Consider the following 20,308-nt stretch of genomic DNA (forward strand, 5'->3'; position numbering starts at 1 on the left):
GCACCCAGGGAAGAAACCTGAACACAGGCAGAGGAAACAGCTGAAGTCACCCGCTGGCCAGTGCGCCTCTCCATAAACAGCAGCTGAGACCCTCCCTGGAGGGCAGGCCGGGGCAGGGCGGCCACAGCCCGGAACGCTCCTGCCGTAAAAGCCTCTCGCATGAAAGAAGCCAGCTGAGACTTCGTATTGCCGGCGAGTAATAAAAAGGTGATAAAAGATGGTTATCGCCAAGAGGCTGGAGTATCTGCAGAGCACCGGCCGAGTCATGTAGGGCCGTGGCTGTCAGACGCTTAGCTGGGAGACACGTTCTCAAACGGTCACTTAGAAAAACAGACCTTCCCAAGTTAAAGACGAGGCTGCCAATGCAGACTCCGGAGTTCTAGATCTTCCGTACCACCATAGCTGGAGTATGTCCCTGTACACATACAATTTGCAAGTCACCTCACTCCTTGGTTCAAAACGCTCAGCAGCTCTCCATTTCACTCAAGGGTAAAAGCCAGAGTACTTTCAGAGAAGGAAAAGATAAGACACGGACCAGAAGGAAGAGCTCATTTGCAAAGCACACTTCCAGTCAAGGGCTTGTACCCAAAACATACAAAGAAGTACTAAAACTCAACAGCAAGAAAACAGACGGGAACAGTTTCCTCACCAAAGAGGGCACTGCATCTCGCTGTTCGCTGAACCCAGGACAGGCAAGGCAGAGCTGAAAGAAGACGCCAGGAGCTGTCGGAACCACAGAGACACTTTACTGGCAGCAGCAAGGCAGACATCCTTTCCTCTCTAATGGCTGACACAGCAGCAGCGACAACTACACCACTCAGCTCAACGCGATCCTCCCCTCGACTTGACTCGCCTCAGTGGCAGGAGCGTTTCAGGAGGTGCTTACATTACAGGTCACTGTGCATGCGCCGTGCTATAAACGATCTCGGCTGTTACATAGCCACGTATTGACGAGATGTGGCGCAGGACAGCCTGACCACCGCCATCGTGGCTGATTCGCTCTTTCCCTACAGATGGCAACGCAGCTGACAGATGAAAGGATGCCCACATCAGCTGTCATCAGGGAAGTGCAGATCAACAGCAGTGAGACGCCCTGCACCCCAGGCTGGCAAGGGCCTGGGGAGGCAGCAGCCCCATCCCCGGCCGGCAGGAACGCGAGCCACACAGACGCCGCGGAGGACGGCTCCTTACGAAAGTGACCATCCCCCCACCCAAGGTCCAGCACTCTTGCTTCTTGGGTAAATTCGCTTCACCCAGTTGAGTTGAAAACATGTCCATGCAAAGACCTGAACATGAATGTTTATAGCAGCTTTATCCATAACTGCCAAAAGCTGGACGTCATCAAGATGCCCTTCCGTAGGTGAGTGAGCAAACAGACTGTGGTCCGTGCAGACGACAGCAGATCACTGTCATAGCAAGAAACGAGCAGTCAGGCCACAGGAGGCACATCAGAGATGAAAAGGCACACGACCGAGGGAAGGAAGCCAGTGTGACCCTACGCAGTGACATCCTGGAAGAGCAAAACTGTGGTGGGAGCAAAACCATCAGTGATTGCCAGGGACGAGGGGAGGGCGTGGGATGGACAGGCAGAGTGCAGAGAAGTCCTAGGGCCGTGAGCCGTCCCGTGTGACGGTGATGATGGGCACGTGTGGCGCCCACGCCCACGACTCTGCACAGCGCAGGGCGGAGCCTCACGTCCACCGTGGGCTTCGCTCAGTGTATGGGCACCGCGCCATCCACTGCCACAGCCGGCGCGCGCTGATGCAAGACACTCACCCCCGGGGGGAGTGCGGGGGGCTGGAAGGAAATCCTCTGTGCTCTCTGCTCAGTTTGTCAGGAAACCTAAGACTGCAAATAAAATCTACTGAGTTTTTCTTAAGTCAGAGTCCTTATGATGGTCCATGCCCTCCCTGACCTCACCGGCCAGTCACTACTCTCCCCCAACCCACAGTGGCCTCTGCTGTTCCCGGAATCTGCCAGCCAGGCTCCCACCTCAGGGCCTTCTCAGAGGCTCTTCCCCTCGCCTGAAACTCCCTTCTCCCCCATATCCAGGTCTCACCTTTGTTCATATACATTGTCTTTGTTTAAATGTCACTTCCTGGTACACCTCCCTACCGACCAGACACAAACCTGCAGCATCACCGTACCTGCTGGCACCCCCTGCCGCCTGGTGTTCTCCATAGCTCCAACACAAACATGCGATGCGATCTACGTGCGCACGTCCAGAGAGCCTCCTTGCACGTGGAACACACATTTCACACGCAGAGTCTGTGTGATGAGTGCTGGGTCTCAACACCTGGCATACAGTGATACAAGCACTAAGTATATCACCTGTTAGCTGAATTAATGGTTCACAGCTTCACTGGCACTATAGTTTACTCATTATTTAGGGCTTCCCTGGTGCCTCAGACGGTAAAGCGTCTGCCTGCCATGTGGGAGACCTGGGTGCGATCCCCGGGTCGGGAAGATCCCCTGGAGAAGGAAATGGCAACCCACTCCAGTACTCTTGCCTGGAAAATTCCATGGATGGAGGAGCCTGGTAGGCTGCAGGCCATGGGATCGCAAAGAGTCGGACATGGCTGAGCAACTTCGCTGGCACTAAGGACCAGTGCCTGTGACTCGAATTGGTACCAGAACCACTTGGGTATAGCTTCCAGAAGTGAAGGTGAGTGACGCTGACAGCACCTGGAACCAAAAAGTAAGGCGACTGGTCTAACATGAGAACTGAATATCTGACACAGGAACCATGCTTTAAAACAAAACCACACGGAGATATAATCACCATAGACAAAATGACACAGAGACGTGAAAGACGCTCTGGGTTTTAGCATAAACCCGTAAGCCCTTTCTGTCGAGGCTGACGGATGCATCCTGTTACCATCCTGTTACCGCCGGCTCTGCCTGAGGCCAGCAGCCAGCCGCCACCCAGTGCTCCGAGGGCGCCAGCGCGGGGTCTGGGCTCCGCTCCCCGCCCCGGGGCACCAGGCCTCGTCAGCAGGGCCCTGCCAAGCACCAGCCTCTGGTTTCATCAGCAGGGCCCCACCGAGCACCAGCCTCTGGTTTCGGGGCCGGCTCCCTGTCACTAAGGACAGTTGCTGGCTCCAGGCAGGGCCCATAACCAGCTGGCTGGCTCTCCCAGGCCTCGCCTCCTGCCCGTGGCTGGCCCTGGGACGGCCGCCCAGGAGACCCGCGTGGGGACAGGCTGCCCTGTACTCGGGTCCTAAGCCTCACCAGGGGGCCGGAACACGGTGATGAGGCCCTTCCGGAATCCCAGCCTCTGTCAGCTATCTCGTCTCGCCGCGGCCCCGCAGGCAGCCCTCACCACGTCCCCTTCCTTCGGTCCCTTCCTCCCTGTCCCGCAGTCCGAGCAGACCAAGCCCCCGTCCACAGATCCAGGCTCCTCCCCTCGAGTTTGGAGCCCACGCAGTGAGCTGGGCTTCAGCTCTGTAATCGCCACGTTTCTTTGGTTACAACTCCTCTTTCTTTGCTAAGATTTCCTAGCTTTCCGTTTGTTTGAAGAGAATCTGTAATTGTTTTCTGAAGCCTTTTTATGAGGGTGGCTTGAAAACCCTTGCCAGGTGATTCCAGCCCCCTTCACCTGAAGGAGATGGGCCCTGAAGGTCACCTCGGCAGTACAGTATCGTCTAGAAAAGCAGCATGCTGTGACCGCACTTGGGTGGTGGAGTTGCCAGAAATTGTCTGCTTTCTCCGCTATTCAGTGACAAAGTGCACTTTAAGCTGTGTTGGGACTCCTTTGTAACCCCATGGACTGGGCCTAACAGGCTCCTCTGTCCATGGGATTTTCCAGGCAAGAATACTGGAACGTTTCCTTGTCCGGGGAATCCTCCTGACCCAGAGGTCGAACTCGCATCTCCTGCATTGGCAAGTAGATTCCTTACCACTAAGCCACCAGGGAAGCCCTCTTAATTGGCTACTGAACTGAAAAGCACAAACTGGAATGAAATCAAGGCGCACGTCCTCAGCAGCGGTGGAAAGCCAGCACAAGCCACAGACCCCAACTGGTCCTCAGAGAGAAGGGGTCCCCGGCCAGAAGACCCAGGCCCACCACACATGGGAGGCAGCAAAAGAAGGGGTCACGGCCCTGCTGACCCCCACACTGAAGAGTGTTTTCACCCGGACCCGGATGCCGCCCAGCCCCAAGCCCACAGCACGGCTAATCTACCTCTCCCCTTAAAGCCTCAGTTTTGGACAGAACCCTTACCTATAAGTGTATCCTTTGGTAGCTTTTAGTGATTTGTCCTCTTATTGAGCTACAGGTCCTCCCAACCCTAATATGAATATTTCAAGGATCCTGACTTAAGTGTCCTGACTTAAATAAAACAGTCATCATATAACAAGCAAGCCTCCTGAGCTTGGTCTCTTAATGGAGACTGTGTTTCTGTCCTGTTTTACACAATAATTTCTAGAAGTAAACAGACAGGTAAGGAATCCCATTTTGCAGATAAATTCCAATCCAAGGCAGGATTTCTTTCCAAGCGCTCTACCGCCACGTCTCAAGGCTCCAAAAGCCCACCGTGAAGCAGCCTGGGGTCCGCTCTGTCCTGAACTGAAAAGCACTAGGTTAGGACGTTTCCCGGAGAAGGCAATGGCAACCCACTCCAGTACTCTTGCTTGGAAAATCCCATGGACAGAGGAACCTGGTGGGCTACAGTCCATGGGGTCGCTAAGAGTCGGACATGACTGCAGCGACTTAGCAGCAGCAGCAGAACGTTTCCCAAGCACAGGGGAGGGGCGCACCCCAGGTTAGCAAGCAGCCTGCGCTCACCTGTGGGGAAGCCCCCAGGGGCTCTGACCTCGGGCCCCTGTCCTTGCAGCACCCTGCGTGTCATCAGGCTGGCCCCAGGTTATAGCACCGCCAGCCAATGAGCTCGGGGGCTGTGAGTGGTCCTGAAATGTGCCCCCTGGACCGGCAGCGTCAGCGTGTCCTATGCCCTTGTGAGAAAAGCCCACCCTCCCCAACCTGGACTGTGAAATCAGAAACTCTGGGTGGAGCCCAGCAGTCTATCTTCACAAGCCATCCAGGAGGTTCTGGGCACACTCACGTGTAAGAACCATGCAGCCACCTGTGCCAAAGGCGCAAAGCGAGGGACCACCCCTGAGACACAGGCCAGCTGCGATGTCAGCAGCTTCACTCACGACTTTGACGTAAAACTGTCAACCTTTTTATACAAAAATTCACTGTGGGGCAGCTATGCTTCCAGCTATAAGGGGAAGGAAAAGGAAACCACCCCAAGCCAGAAATTTCAAGGCATAGGCTCCTCAGTGGAAGTGAGAGGTGGGGGAGAGAGGGAAGAGACGTCTTCCTCCAACGTCCTTATCGACGATACTGTCCGCAGCACAACCATGTGTGGCCCCACGGGCTGCAGCCCACCAGGCTCCCCGTCCCTGGGATTCTCCAGACGAGAATCCTGGAGTGAGTTGCCATTTCCTCCTCCAGGGGATCTTCCTGACCCAGGGATCAAACCCACATCTCCTGAGTCTCCTGCACAGGCAGGTGGATTCTTTACCGCTGAGCCACTTCATCCTCTCAAAGGAAAAAGACTAAGGAGGAAAGAGAACTGGTGTGCCTCCATTCCCCACACAAGGAGACAGACTGAGGAGCGTGGGTTTTATTGCTTTGAAGGGGAAAGTGAAGTGACGGGAACGTCGCTCAGTTGTGTCCAACTCTTTGAGACCCCATGGACTACAGTCCATGGGATTCTCTAGGCAAGAATACTAGAGTGGGTAGCCATTCCCTTCTCCAGGGGATCTTCCCAATGCGGGGACAGAACCCTAGCCTCCCGCATTGCAGGTGGATTCTTTACCAGCTGAGCCACAAAGGAAGCCCAAGAATACTGGAGTGGGTAGCCATTCCCTTCTCCAGGGAATCTTCCCAACGCAGGGACTGAACCCCAGTCTCCCGCATTGCAGGTGGATTCTTTACCAACTGAGCCACAAAGGAAGCCCAAGAATAGTCGAGTGGGTAACCCATCCCTTCTCCAGCAGATCTTCCCGACCCAGGAAGGTCTCCTGCATTGCAGGCGGATCCTTTATCAACTGAGCTATCAGGGAAGCCCTTGAATCAGAAAAATAACACCCAAAAGCCAAACATTGCTTACACTCACTGATGTTGTTTAGGGACAGTATTCCCAGTAAACACAGCTTGATTTACTTTTATCTCCCTTCATTTATTATAATATGTAACTAATTGGGAGTGTTTTCTACACGAGAAAGAGAGAGCAAGGCCCAGGAGAGAGGTGCATATATTCATAAAATTATAAAACAAATAGTCTTTGACTTGAACCTGAACTTCCTAAAAACTGTGCACTGATATCCCTGCAAGGCCTTCCCTCCAATGGATCTGGACTCGCAAAGGTCGGCGGCACGTAGAGACGGCCTAGAGCAGCAGGTTCTCAGCCATCCATATCTTTACCTAAAAAGCCATTCACTGTAAAATGAGTCAAAGCGGGGAGATTCAACACCTGCCGTTAATTCATTTATGATCAGACAGGGGTTTCCCTGGCAGTTCAACGGTAAAGAAGCCACCTACCAATGCGAGAGATAAGAGTTCAATCCCTGGTGGAGAAAGACCCCACACGCCGAGGAGCAACTAAGCCCCGGGGGCCACGCCTCGAGCCCACGTGTCACAGCTCCTGAAACCACAAGAGAAGCCGCCACAGTGAGAAGCCTGGGCACCAGAACAGCAGAGCAGCCCCCGTTCGCCGCGACTGGAGGAAGCCTGCACGGCAACCAAGACCCGGCCCAGCCAGAAATAAACTTTTTAAGAGACATTTTCAAAAAAAGATAAATTGATTTTTTTAAAAATAAGTTGTAAATCTCAGCGGGGCTCAGACTGACCACTGCTCAGCCTCAACACACTGGCCAGACTTGAACACGTGTTAAAACATGTAGGAAGTGAGGGAAAAACCGCACAGATGTATTTCCCTGAAGTCACTGAAAGGAACAGAGTTTTCCAAAGGCTCCTTTATCAAGGAAAAAAAAAAATTGCTGAAGGTCAACTTCCTCGTAACAAAATTTCCTAGAGTTGATGAGCATCAGGCTGTGAAAACCCGCCCCAAGTTCACGCATCCTCGGATCCCGCGGGGCCCCGCTCTCTCAGCCCCACACTCTGCTCCCCAACCTCTGGGTCCACAACGCCCCAGTTCCAACAACACCCCCAGCCCGTACGCTCAGCCCTCCCCAGGCACCAGTGGCACCGCCGGCCACTAGGCCGCTGCTCTGTGGCTGCCCCCAGGTTTCCTCATCGGTCCAAGAGCGCCATCAGTCCTGCGGATTCTTCTCAGAGAATATGCTTTGGGTTTCGCTGTCTCTAGTAATTTTCCGCTTTCCACGTCCCCAGCTGGTCATCAAGTTCTTCATTATCCTGGTTTGTCTGTTGCTTACTTTGGGTTTAACTTGCCTTTATTGGTCTAGCTTCTTAAGATGGCAGCTCTGTTCCACCCCACAGAAGACTTTAAGCCTGTGCAGGGTGAGTTCCGTCTCACTCCCAGAACACCGTTCTAACTATTTATAAACAGGATGCCTAAGACTCACACCCAATTAAATAGTTACTGTGAGTTATCCGAAGACCCAGCCTCGGCTCGCCAACAAGGCAGTTACTCGGATTCAGTCTACATAAACATGCTCGGTCAGAGGTCAGAGGAAGGAGAGACAAGACTGTCCTCCCCGTCCCTCTTCCAAAGACGAAGTCTGGGAGACGCTCAGTTCCAGGCTCTCACCACTCAGAGGCGTGGCTTCACAGTGTGCTGCTCCCTGGAAGCTTAACCTTTGCTGAGAGGCTGCTGAGAATCTAGCCCTGTTCTATCTATGGGGCTTGTTTTCAAAGGAAACAAAAATGCCTTAACAAACAAGAGAATTGCAACCAGAAAACTTCACGTTTCCACGAGAAGAAATCTGTTATGCACGTCGCTGAACAAGGCAGCTTCTCCAGCTCCATAGAGGGCCCTGCGGTCACCCAAGAACTGGTCCCACGCCTGTGGCTCCTCCCGAAAGCCAGCAACCTGGCCTAAGGGCCAGGACGAGGCCTCCGAAGCTCCCAACTTCCTGTCAGAATTTCTACATCATTCTTCACAGAGTGAAGGACACAGTCATAACCTCTCGGTATGCATTCCTGGGTCAGGAAGATTCCCCTGAAGGGAATGGCTACCACTCCAATATTCTAGCCTGGGAAATCCTGTGGACAGAGGAGCCTGGTAGGCTACGTCCATGGGGTCACACAGTTGGACACGACTGAGCGCCTGACCACACAGGCACACACAGAAAGCAATAGGCTTTTTTTCAGAAAGTCTATATTCCTGACAAAAGACTCCTGAACAAATGTACTAACTTCAGCTGGAGTTAAAAGTCTCTTGTGAGCTTATAAACAATTATGTGTCAAACGTTTTAATCAGACCTTTTCAACAACTAAGATGTTTCTGTTACCCAAAGTGTATTTTCCTCTAAGACATCATTGAGCATAAACACATAATATTTCAAAAGTTAGAACATTAATTTGCTAGATTAAACTGAAGTAATAAAAATATTTTAAGTCCAAAAAAGAAAGTCTCTTATGAACTTAAGCTATCTCAAGCTCAGAGAGTCAGGGGGAAAGTGTGTTCCCGGCAGAAACTTAGCGGTGAGACGCTCAGGATGGACAGGAAAGGGCCACCTCAGGCCAAAGGGTTTGCAGGTAATCCAAACCAGGCTGTTCTAAGGGTTTCTGCTTGACTGCTAAAAAAATCATGCTGCCAGAACACGACTTCTGCCAGGAACTGCGACTTCAAAGCAAACCTGGACACCAGGGCTCCCGCTTTAAATAAAACCATTAGATGTAAGTGGGGAGAGGCTTCACGAGCTACACTATTTTTGGCTCTGAATCACGTGCACCTTCTCCAGAGAAAAGACAGGAACCTTATCAGTTCCTTTTTAAAGGCTGCTCTCGGTGTAATAGCAATTAGGGTCACGCACAAAACACCACTTGCACTCTCAAGCCTTGGACCACATCCAGCGCCACGGGGAGGCTGCAGAAGAAGAAGCCACGAAGCCTCAGCGGCCACTGAAGTGAGCTGTGCTTCTGTCCATGGGGCCGCAGGCCCGCCGGGCCGCGCTCGGCTTGCCTGGGCTCACGCGGCAGCGGGGACCTCCGATCAAGGTGGCAGCTCTGCTGACCTCGGTTGGACTGGCCCATGAATGGGGTCGGAGGGCTGCGGGCGGGCCCAGCGGGCCTCAGCAGACACAGCTGAGCTCTTGGCCCTGTGGTCCTGCATCCCGCAGCATGTGGGGCCTGGCTGGTCCCGGGTGCAGACAGGCTCTAAGAGAGCATGGAAACACACCAGGCCTCCTGGGAACCGGTGCCTGCCCCTTTCTGCCACATCCATTGCCAGAACAAGTCAAGGTCAGCTCAGATGCAAGGAGTGACGAAACAGGCCGCACCCCACCCCTCGATGGGAAGAGCTGCTGTGTAACTCGACAAGCGGCAAGGGGCTTCCTCCGTGACCTACCACGGCTCTTCTCTAATCCGCTGTGTGCCCGACGAAGTTGACCTCCGTGGAGGCTGACCTCTAGGCTCCATTGCCCCAGCACAGTCCTGGAGACCCCATTTGTTTAGACTACAGTGTGAATGACTCCCCCCAGGCTATACAGGGTACAACTTCCACAACCATATGGTGCTGCCCTCAGCGAACCTGTCTGTAAAATGATGAGTCTGGGCCACATAGTGTCTTGAGAATGCCTTCCACTGAGAATTCACAGATGCTTCACACTTCAGACCCTATGGTTTCTCTTACGACTTGCCTGAAAAGGCCGTACAGAACACACACGTGTGTGTGTTTCCACGTATATGATGGGTACACTAGCACGCACACAGTAGGAACATAACAAATACATCTGTTAAATATGTTGACATTGGAATGATGATTAAAATAAGTTTGAACAAATGTGTTGGAAATGTACAAACATCCCACCCGTCTTCCTGGATTACAGGAGTATCCCACAAAAGCAAGGCTGAGAACTACCAGTTTGGTTCATAAAACGAGAAATACAGAGCTAAAGTTAGACAAGAAAACGTAAGGAAACAAATGATCCGACCCTAACTTGGTAGAGCTGAAGAGGAGAGGAAACGTCAGAAATCGTACCCAGGACACCCCGGACGCCCTCCCAGTGCAGACACAGGGCGCTGGCAGGCCTCACTGCCCATCTGTGCCTCTGGGCCCTTCCCATGCACGAAACCCTAGATGCACGAAACCCGAGCCCCCAGCCAGCCCTCTGGCCCCTGGAGCCAGCAGCTGCGTGCGCTCAGCAGCTGCGCGGGGATCTGCAGCTAAGCAGAGGACCCGGGAAACACATTCCGTGGTCCCACCACCCCAGACAATGGTTTCCATGAGGGTGAGAAGGAAGGGCCGCCAGCACCCTGACATGGCAAGGGTCTGTCCAGCTGTGAGAATAAGGAAATACTCCTGGATGTGGGTGGCCTTAAGGTTCAGATCCTGGCTTAGCGTTTTCCTGGACATAGCACAAGTTTCAGATGTTGATCTATAAAAGTATCACCTACGAGGACCTGGTCTGTGCCCAGCGCTGCACACGGCCCCTCATGTCCAGTCACTTACCCTCGCAACAACCCTACTGGCCCATGAGGCCGCTTCCTCCAGACAGGAGTGGTTAATCTTGATTTTCTCTCTCTCCGTCGCTCAGTCGTGTCCGACTCTTTGCGACCCCATGGACTGCAGCCCACCAGACTCCTCCATCCATGGGATTCTCCAGGCAAGAACACTGGAGTGGGCTGCCATTTCCTTCTCCAGGGGAGCTTCCCGACCCAGGGATCGAACCCACGCCCCCTGTGTCTTTACCCACTGAGCCGTTGGGGAAGCCCTAATCTTGTTTTTAGGAGGAAGAAAGTGATGCTCTGAGAAGTCGGGCAGGTCGTCCAAAGTCACACAGCAAATGGACGATTGTGGAGCACATCCTGGGACCACCCCACGGTACAGGCCCCAGGGGGATAGTGGGTCTTGGGAACCACTGGGCCTCCCAGCACCCAGTGTTGCCCTGGGCAGAGGTCAGCTCCCAGATGGGGTGCGGGACCTTGGCCACCTTCTCCTGACCCCCGTGCAATACCAGCCCCAAAGTCTAGAGACAGTCCCACCAAGTGTATTACACACACACACACACAGAGCATTGTTTTAAATCTCAGCTTAAATGGACTCTGAGTGAACTCAGGGTCCGAAGACCCAGGAGCCCCAGCGGAGGTTATCAGGTGCCAGAACGAGAGTTGAACATTCGTCTGTTGGGGCATCCTCCATGGGGCCGGCTCCAGCGCCCCCGTTTCCTGATTGTCTCCTGGCTCCCATCCAGCCAGGTCACCCACCCGCGTGCACACGGTCCCACACCGCCCATTCCCTCCCGGGACGCCCACGGACGGTGGCCGACCTAACCCTGTGCTCTCATCCGATGCAGCTGCTCAGCTTGGCGGCCTTCCCGCCCTGGCTGGTGACCCCTGAAGCAGACGGGGGCACAGCGGGGCTCACCAAGGCCACCTGGAAGGTCCCACCTGGGGCCACGGGCACCCCTGGGGGACGCTCCCAGCTCCTGCCAGCTGGGGGCCCAGGCTCGGCACACTGTAGGGCCTCAGGGTCCTCCCCCATGAAGCAGGGGCCATGTGAGGCCACAGCAGTTTAGCCACTCAGGGCGCTCAGTGCTTTCTGGAAAGGAGACGCATCTCAAGGTGGGCTGCGCTTAGAGAAACGTGGGAAGAAGGGCACAGTGGTGCCACTTCCATTGACAGCACGAGGTCCCAGGAGAACACAGGCCACGTCCTCCCGCCCCAGGGCCTCCGGGGACAGCTCCCCCGACAAAAGGCCAGCCTGCCACCCTTCCCCAGCGCCCGCGTGTGCCTGTGCGTGCATGCGTGTGTGTGTGTGCACACTCGGGAATGCCAGCATTGCCAGCCCAGCACTTGCAGCGAGCCTCTCGGGAGGTGACGGGAGGCAGTCCCAACTGAATGGAGTTTAGCTGTGTCTGCTTTGTTCTGAACGAAGCAGCAGGCACAGTTATGGCTCCTCTCTTCTCGGCTGCTGGGTAGCGTCTCAAAGTCTCTGCTTCAAAGGGAGGTGTTTCCTGTGACGAAAGGAACTGTCCTGAGACCTCAAGCAGTTTCACTGAAGCGACTCAATGCAGCCAGTAATTCCCTCTGCTAACTTTAAAGATGTCTTCTCCCTACAAACACAGGAAGTCATGCGTTCTGGAACCTTTCTCTCGGAGAGCTTCACCCACAATGAGCAGGTGTTTGTGGCAGCTACAGGGTGCGGGCTTCCGAACCAGCTGGTCTGGAGTAAGGCCCTCACACCACACCACACTGCAGACCACATTCTTCTCAGAGGGCCAGAAAAAAGACACACTTCTCCGGGTGGATGTTCAGAACCACTCGCTGTCAGAACTGGACATGGAACAACAGACTGGTTCCAAATAGGAAAAGGAGTACGTCAAGGCTGTACATTGTCACCTTGCTTATTTAACTTATATGCAGAGTACATCATGAGGAACGCTGGGCTGGAAGAAGCACAAGCTGGAATCAAGATTGCTGGGAGAAATATCAGTAACCTCAGATATGCAGATGACACCACCCTTATGGCAGAAAGTGACTGTGAAGAAAGCTGATCGCCGAAGAATTGATGCTTTTGAACTGTGGTGCTGGAGAAGACTCTTGAGAGTCCCTTGGACTGCAAGGAAGTCCAACCAGTCCATTCTAAAGGAGATCAATACTGGGTGTTCATTGGAAGGACTGATGCTAAAGCTGAAACTCCAATACTTTGGCCACCTCATGCGATGAGTTGACTCACTGGAAAAGACTCTGATGCTGGGAGGGATTAGGGGTGGGAGGAGACAGGGACGACAGAGAATGAGATGGCTGGATGGCATCACCGATTCAATGGACATGAGTTTGAGTGAACTCCAGGAGTTGGTGATGGACAGGGAGGCCCGGCGTGCTGTGATTCATGGGGTCGCGGAGAGTCGGACACGACTGAGCGACTGAACTGAACTGAACTGAACAGGACGCGGGCTTCCGAACCAGCTGGTCTGGAGTAAGGCCCTCACACCACACCACACTGCCGACCACATTCTTCTCAGAGGGCCAGAAAAAAGACACACTTTTCCGGATGGATGCTCAGAACCACTCGCTGTCCAATGGCCACCAGGACTGTATTTCAGGACACCCCAACCCAGGATCTCAAGAATGAGCAGAAAGCAAGTCAGGAATCAATTAGGAAAACGCAATTTTTTCCTGGCTTGCCGCAGCAGAATCCACGGATTCTCTGCAAGCCTGCGGAAAATCAGGCAGGACTGCCCGCTCAGTTTGCTGCTGTTGAGTCGCTAAATTGTGTCCGACTCTTTCGCGACCCCATGGACTGAAGGCCGCCAGGCTCCTCTGTCCATGGGATTCTCCAGGCAAGAATACTGGAGTGGGTTGCCATTTCCTCCTCCAGGGGATCTTCCCAGTCAGGCATCGAACCCGGATCTCCTGCACTGGCAGCTGGATTCTCTACTGCTGATCCACCAGGAAAGCTCTGATCATAGTTTGGGAAAAGAAACACCATACTCTAACCCACGCCTCGGAAAACTCAGCAGAGGCCGGACAGCCCAGAGCGAGTCCCTTCCAGCTCCTCATTCCCCAGCCCCTCTCCGTCTACACCGGACTTTCATTCCGACTTTTCCCTCGGCCCCACACTGCTCTCGTTTTTAGAATTACGTCTTCTCCTGGACTCAAAGCCTTAAGAACTTGTTATGCCTTCTTTTTTGTCTCCCATAGCACCTTGCATCTGCAGGCAGGTAAATACTTAATAAGCTGATTCAGTCAAACTTACTGTGAAACCTGTTATGGGTTGGGTGATGACCCTGGAAATTCATATGTTCCAGCCCTAAGCCCCAGGGCAGAATGGGACCTTATTTGGAAACAAGGTCATTGCCAATGTAAACAGTCAGTGTTATTCTGGGAGGGCGGCCCTCATCCACTGACCGGAATCCTTATGAAAGGGGCGTCCAGACACAGAGGAGACCCCAGGGGGTGCCGTGGGCAGACTGGACCTGTGTTGCCACAAGCCAGGAACCAGCAGAGATCTCAGGGGCAGGGGACAGACCCCCAAACCCTGCAGAGGGCACGGCCCTGCCCACCACGCCATCCCCAGGGTGTGAGAGCATGCCATCCTGGTGTGTGAGGCCGGGTCTGGGGCTCTTTGCTGCGAAGTCCCAGGAAGCTAACACACAGCCCAGCGGCTCCCACGAGTCTGGACGCACGCCACACCCCGGGGCCCAGCAGGGCCACAGAGCAGTGTGTGTGACTCCACAGATACGGGTGGCGAGACGGTCTCCTGGCCACACTTTGTGGCGCACGGTATGAGCCGTGTTCCTGGGCAGAGAGAGAGGGAACCGGGTCCCTGAGTGTTTGAATCAAGCAACATCATCTGCTGCGGTAACAAGTGACATTGACGTGGCCCGGGGACGACCCTGGGGGTGCAGTGGTTAGGACTCCATGCTCTCACCGCCCAGGGCCGGGGTTCACTTCCTGGTGGGGGAACTAAGACCCCACCAGCCGCGAGGGGCATCCAATAACCAGCCTCTTAGTAAGTAAGTAAGTAAAGCAGCCTTTCGTGACTCCCATTATCCGAACGTGTCTTCCTGGTCGTACAGGCGTTTCGGAGGCTGGGGCGTGACAGCCCCTCAGTTTCACCCCCTCTGACTACACGGTTCAGAGTCGGTTAAAGTGTTACCCAGGGAGCTGGGTGCCCAGAGGGCTCCCTGGACCCTGCAGCCTCCGTGTGTCTCTCATCACGGGAGGAACGAATGACGGAAGCAAATAGTGTGGGCAGGTCAGAAAAACATCCTGGCTGTTACCAGACAGAATCAGAGCAGCAGGGCTCCCCCAGGGAGATCGAGGAACCCTCAGAACACCCGCTGTTCTCCCCCCTTCGGCAGAGAGGACCCCCTCGGCAGTAACACACTGAGTCTCTCGCCGGAGCCGCTCCTGTCCCTGCCTGACCTTCCACCTAAGGAAAAGCAGGCCACATGAAGGGAGCCTCAGCAGAAAGCTTTGTAAAGCGAGCAGAGCAATCTGAACCGAGATGAACTTCCCTTCCTTCCCTCACCCTCTTGCCGGCCCTGAAACAGAACCTACAAAAGGCCCGAAACACACTGAGACATGCTTTCTTAACGAAAGGCACATGGGAATCCGGAGCCGCCCCAACACTCCCGATTCTGGGCCATGCTCTCCTCCATCTGATGGCTCGTTTTACATTTTGTGAATTTGCAAAAAGTTAAGTTGCAGGATGCTGACACCCCGTTAACCAGTCTTCCACGTGTTCATGTGGCAAGCTGGGGTCAAGAGCCTTTTGAGTCCATATGAATACTCAGCGAAGATTTCAAATGTTTCTTTTTAAGGAAAAACAACGTCCTCAGCCTGGCGTTCCCACACTGGGAAGGGTGCTCAGCCTGTGTGCTTTCTGGCAAACGGGAAAGCTATCTGGGGTGCATGCAAACAGGGGAAAGTTCAAGTAAATAGCGTGTTTCAGGAAATGGAAAATGCTCGTGAAACTTCTGAAACCCAGGGCTTCCAGGGGCAGAGAATGGCTAATATTTTACTCCCCAAACCTACCTTTGTACCACAGAGAAGTGATCGCTATGTCTATAATTTGCGACTTTGACGTTGAACTTGCACTGTGACTGAGTCCTTCTAAACAAACCAGTCGGGGCCTCAGGGCAGGGGGTGGTGATAAAAGGGTGGCTGCCCTATAAGTTCCCAAATGACCATGGTTTAGAGCATGCTGGGTTGTTTCAGTTTGGCTTCTGCAAATTAAACATGTTAGTCATTCCTCTCTTTGTTGCTTCTGAGATGAAAGGAGTGCAACAGTTTTCTAAGAAAATCTTTCTACAGTTTAAAAGAGAGTGATTCTTGAAGTCCACCCGTCAATATGAATGCAGTTAATATGCCAAATAACGTATGTGTTGATAATGACATGTTTTTAATCAAACAGGCTCTGAAGTCTCTTAAAGCTTTACTCTTAGAAATGGAACCGTCTTTTATATAAGCCTGTTTTGGTTAACTTAGCATGCATTTTCAATGCTTCTCAACATCTGTCTCTTATTACCAGAGGTCCTGAGACCCAGATGACGACAAAGCATTCTGAGTGCCTTGGAAGTTAGTCTGCTCCTTATTCCTGTCTTGGATCATAATTTTATTGTGACACCAGGTTCACTGAGGAGCGACACGTTTACTCCCTGGACAGACAGGGGACAGGATTCTAAACGCAGGTTCTGTTTGCATAGATGTGTTCAGTGTGGCCACCTGGATGGGAGGCAAGTCTGGGGGAAGAAGGCTGCGTGTGTCTGTATGACTGAGTCCCTTTGCTGTCCACCTGAAACATCACCGCACTGTTAATCAGCTATATTCCAACATAAAAAGTTAAACAAAATATGTTCCAAGTAAGAAAATACCCGGACCTAGTGGTAGGCTGCAGTCCATGGGGTCGGTAAGGGTCGCACATGACTGAGCGACTTCACTTTCACTTTTCACTTTCACACATTGGAGAAGGAAATGGCAACCCACTCCAGTGTTCTTGCCTGGAGAATCCCAGGGACGGGGGAGCCTGGTGGGCTTCCGTCTATGGGGTCACACAGAGTCGGACACGACTGAAGTGACTTAGCAGCAGCAGCAGCAGCAGCAGTATGTGTACACAATTCAGATGAATATAATCTTTTCTGACCTTTAAAATGTAGTGCCAGAACATGCACGAACTTACAAGATTAAACATTTTACTTTCTAAAGTCACCTAATTAACATTTTATTGTTAGCAAATTGATACTGTACCTTTGGGGCCAATACACCCTATTTAAAAAATTAAATAATTTTTCCAAGTTACGGTGCACTTTAATCTCTACATTTAACACCATTTAAGTAACTGTTGATCTTAAGATTATGTATTGGGGGAAAAAAAAAAACTGGGCTAAGATTGTAGTGTTTCTGAAACACGGGATCCACCGTGTTTAAAAGCGCCCTATCGGCTCGGCCCTGCTTTGTCAGCTGAGCCAGGGGAAAGCAAAGTTGAATCGCTCAGAGCTGTGGTCAAGGCTCACACTCCAGCCCGAGGAAACCGCAAGTCACCAAGAAGGGCAGCCGGGTCTGCGGGACTCGGGATTCTGTTCCGAACCAGGGATGAACCTGAAAATGCAACCTAGGACTCGCGGCCGGCCCTGAATAACGCCAGGGCTTCCCGACCCCGTGTGCGGTCCTCCGGGTTTGGAGACAGGAGAATTCTTCCCTGGGGAGGTCAGCACACCCTCTCCCAGCCCAGCTCTCCGCGACTAATAAACGCATCTTTTAAAAATGCAACTGGTCAGCGAACCAGAGGCCGAAAGTCTCACACGATACCAGCAACAAAAGCTGTTCAAACAAAGCCGGGGAGGACGCCCCGCGGGCGCCGCAGCCCGGTTTCGGCTCAGGTCGCCCGGAGCGGCGCCTCCTCCTGCGGGCGGCGCTCCCGCGACCCCCGGGCTCCCCGGGCCGCTCGCCTCGAGCGCGGCCCCCGTCCCCGCCGGCCCCGCACACAATGGCGCCCCGAGCCCGGGCGGGATCCCGCCGCCGCCGGCTCCCCGCGCCGCCCGCGCGCCCCCCGCGCGCCCGGGCCCGCGCACAAAGGAGGCGCGTGGGCTCCTCCGCGCGCGCGCGGCCACCAGGTGCGGGCGCCGGCGACCCCGCGCGCCTCGGCGCACCCCGGGCCGCGGCGGGGGCCAGGTGGGGCGCGGGGCCTCCCGCCGCCCGGGCCTCCCTCCGCCCGGGGCCTGTCCGCCGGGGGTGCGTGCGCGGGCCGGGCCGGGGGGGCACTCACTTTCTCGATGGTGCCGGGCAGCAGGCGCTCCAGCAGCCTGCAGAGGACCACCCCATCCTTCAGAGACGCCTGCAGGAAGCCCTCCGGGTCCGAGATGGTTTTCTTGGGCGACTCCAGCACGCCCAAGGTAATGAGCCACGTAACGGTCTGCTCGGCGGAATTCATCGCGGCGGCGCGCCCGGCCTCCCCGCGCCGCGAGCGCGTCTCGGCGCCGTTCACCTCGGAACGGCCGCGGCCCGGCCGGCTGCGCCCTCCGCCCCCTCCTCCCGCTCGCCCATGGAGAGCCCGGCGACGGCGATTGGCTCGGGCGGCGCCGCGGTCCGGCCGGCTCGCGCTGCCTCGCGTGCGTCCTGGCCGACTGTCAAGCGCCTTTTCATTAGACGCACATGAACCTGCGGCGGCCGCCCGGCGCCGCCCCCGCCGCCGCCTCCCGGCCCCCAGCCGCTGCCGCCGATGACATCACCGCGAGCAGAAGAAAGACGCCGCGCCGGAGCGGCCCCGCGCCCCGACCCGGGGCCGCCCGGACCCGACCCGAACCGAACCCGGGCCGCGCCGGCCCGCGCGTTCGGGTCCGCCGCCGTGCGCCCTCCGCACCCGGCCGGCAGTGCGCGCGCGTCCCCACCTGCGCCGCCGGGTGGACGGCCCCCGCCCCAAGGGCCCGGTGACCTCCAGGAGGCGACAGCCCGCCGGCCGCGAGAGCTCGCCGCGCCTGCCCGCCCGCGGGCCGCTCGCGCCCTTCCCCGGGTGCGCCCGGTGGGGCCCGGGGCACACCCCTCCGAGGGGGAGACCCTGGCCAGGCTCCTCTCGCTGTCCTGGCGCTTCTGCCGCTTCCTTCGCTCCTCGGGAGACTCGGGACCTTTATTTGTATTCCTGATTCATGGATGTTTAAATGATTAAGTGCTTCCCAGAAAGCTCTTTTTATTTTTGCCAGTTTTATTTCAAGAGGTCGGGGGTGGAGGGAGCTGAAAACGAGACGTTTCCTTCTCTGCTCTACCTTGCAAGCCAATAATTACAGAACACAATGATAATTAAATCTGTAACCAGATGGGTCTCTTTCGGGGAGGAATTGATTTCCCTGCTGCTGCTGCCGCCCTCCTTGGGGAAGTGACCGGCCCGAGCGGCGTGTGGCCGGTAGCAAGCCTGCTCCCAGCCGGGAGGCCCCTCTGCCCTGCTGGGGTGACCTCCCTGGCCAGGGTGCGGCCGGCCCAGCCTCCAGGACCAGAAACCTCGGAGCCACCGCACGTTAAATTGATGGTGGTGTTCCAGACACTGTGGGAGGCAGGTCAGGAAAACAGCAGGACCAGAGCTGGGTCTGCACAGGTGACTAGGAAGGAAGGACTGCGAGCAGCTCAAGTCCAAACAGGCCACTTGGCCAGGTCACGGGTGGCTGAGCTGTTCAAAGGCCCGGCTGTGAACCGGGTGGGCCAGGCCTAAGGAACTCAGCCGTCTGACTGTTCTAAGGAAGAAGCTTCTTCAAGCAAGGAACGACAGTGACACTGTACACGCCGAGGAAGGAAGCAAGCCTCTCCAAAGAAGGACCGTGAAGGTGTCCGTGTGTCCGTGTGCACCCTGCGTGCTTCGCCCGTTTGCTTGCTGTGATTGCCCCTGGCAATTTAAAAGTGTCATCTAGAGAGAGCTCACACTTCCCCGGTGGCTCAGTGGTAAAAAGATCTGCCTGCCAGTGCAGGAGCCGCAGGAGATATGGGTTCAGTCCCTTGGTCGGGAAGATCCCCTGGAGGAGGAAATGCAACCCACCCCAGTATTCTTGCCTGGAAGATTCCACCGACCCAGGAGCCTGGCGGGCCACAGTTCATGGTGTCACAGTCAGACACAACTGAAGTGACTGAGCATGCGCGCGCACACAAAGAGCCTACTCCGTGCCAGGCGCATATTGAATGTATTAATCCCATTAGTGACAAAATCAGAAAACATGAAGATTAAAACAAAACAGAGGCTTGACTCTCCTCTTCCTCCTTCTTTCAGAGCACTTCTTTTGCAACTGTGAATTGCATTTATTTCCAGCTTCGAGTTAAGTGGCTAAGTTTTCTTTCCAGATGTGAACACAGAGTGGTTTAGAGAGCAGCATGAATTCCAGATTTTAAGGGCCGTGTGTTTGGTGTTTACTTCCTGAGCTCCCGGCGTCTGCTCTGTGTGGCACAGTCACCGCGGTGGCCTTGGGAAGGTTACGTCCCACGAGCAGTGCCACAGACTCAAGCCTGGGTTCTGCAGCTCCAGGGTCCACACTCGGCACCCACTGTCCAGACCACGTCTGTCTACAGTTTCTACGAAACAGGACAGCTCCCAGCTCCATCAAGTTTTGTGCCCAAGGACACTTTGTCAACAAAAGGGTGTTCACACAAGAGTAGCTGTTCACTGAGGTTCCTGTTTACTCTCATTACTGCCAAATTGGACGCGTGATTTAGAGTAGAGTCATTACAATT

At 54.8% G+C, this 20,308-nt stretch overlaps 1 protein-coding gene across 3 annotated transcripts in view; it reads right to left on the minus strand.

Moving 5' to 3' along the window:
- Positions 1-18,078, minus strand: part of ARHGEF7 (Rho guanine nucleotide exchange factor 7) — a 103,239-nt gene extending 85,161 nt beyond the window's left edge. The window contains exon 1 of one of the 3 annotated variants that reach the window (XM_088842583.1): positions 17,868-18,078. In XM_088842583.1, coding sequence (XP_088698709.1) covers positions 17,868-18,032 — 165 coding nt within the window. In that variant the 5' untranslated portion in view covers positions 18,033-18,078. The remainder of the gene's footprint in view (positions 1-17,867) is intronic. The other 2 variants (XM_055426721.2, XM_055426724.2) reach the window with 2 other exon arrangements.
- Positions 18,079-20,308: the final 2,230 nt, after the last annotated feature.

Source organism: Moschus berezovskii, chromosome 13, assembly GCF_049115385.1.
Source record: "Moschus berezovskii isolate FMDL1 chromosome 13, NW_MosBer_1.0, whole genome shotgun sequence".
Classification (NCBI taxonomy): Eukaryota; Metazoa; Chordata; class Mammalia; order Artiodactyla; family Moschidae; genus Moschus; species Moschus berezovskii.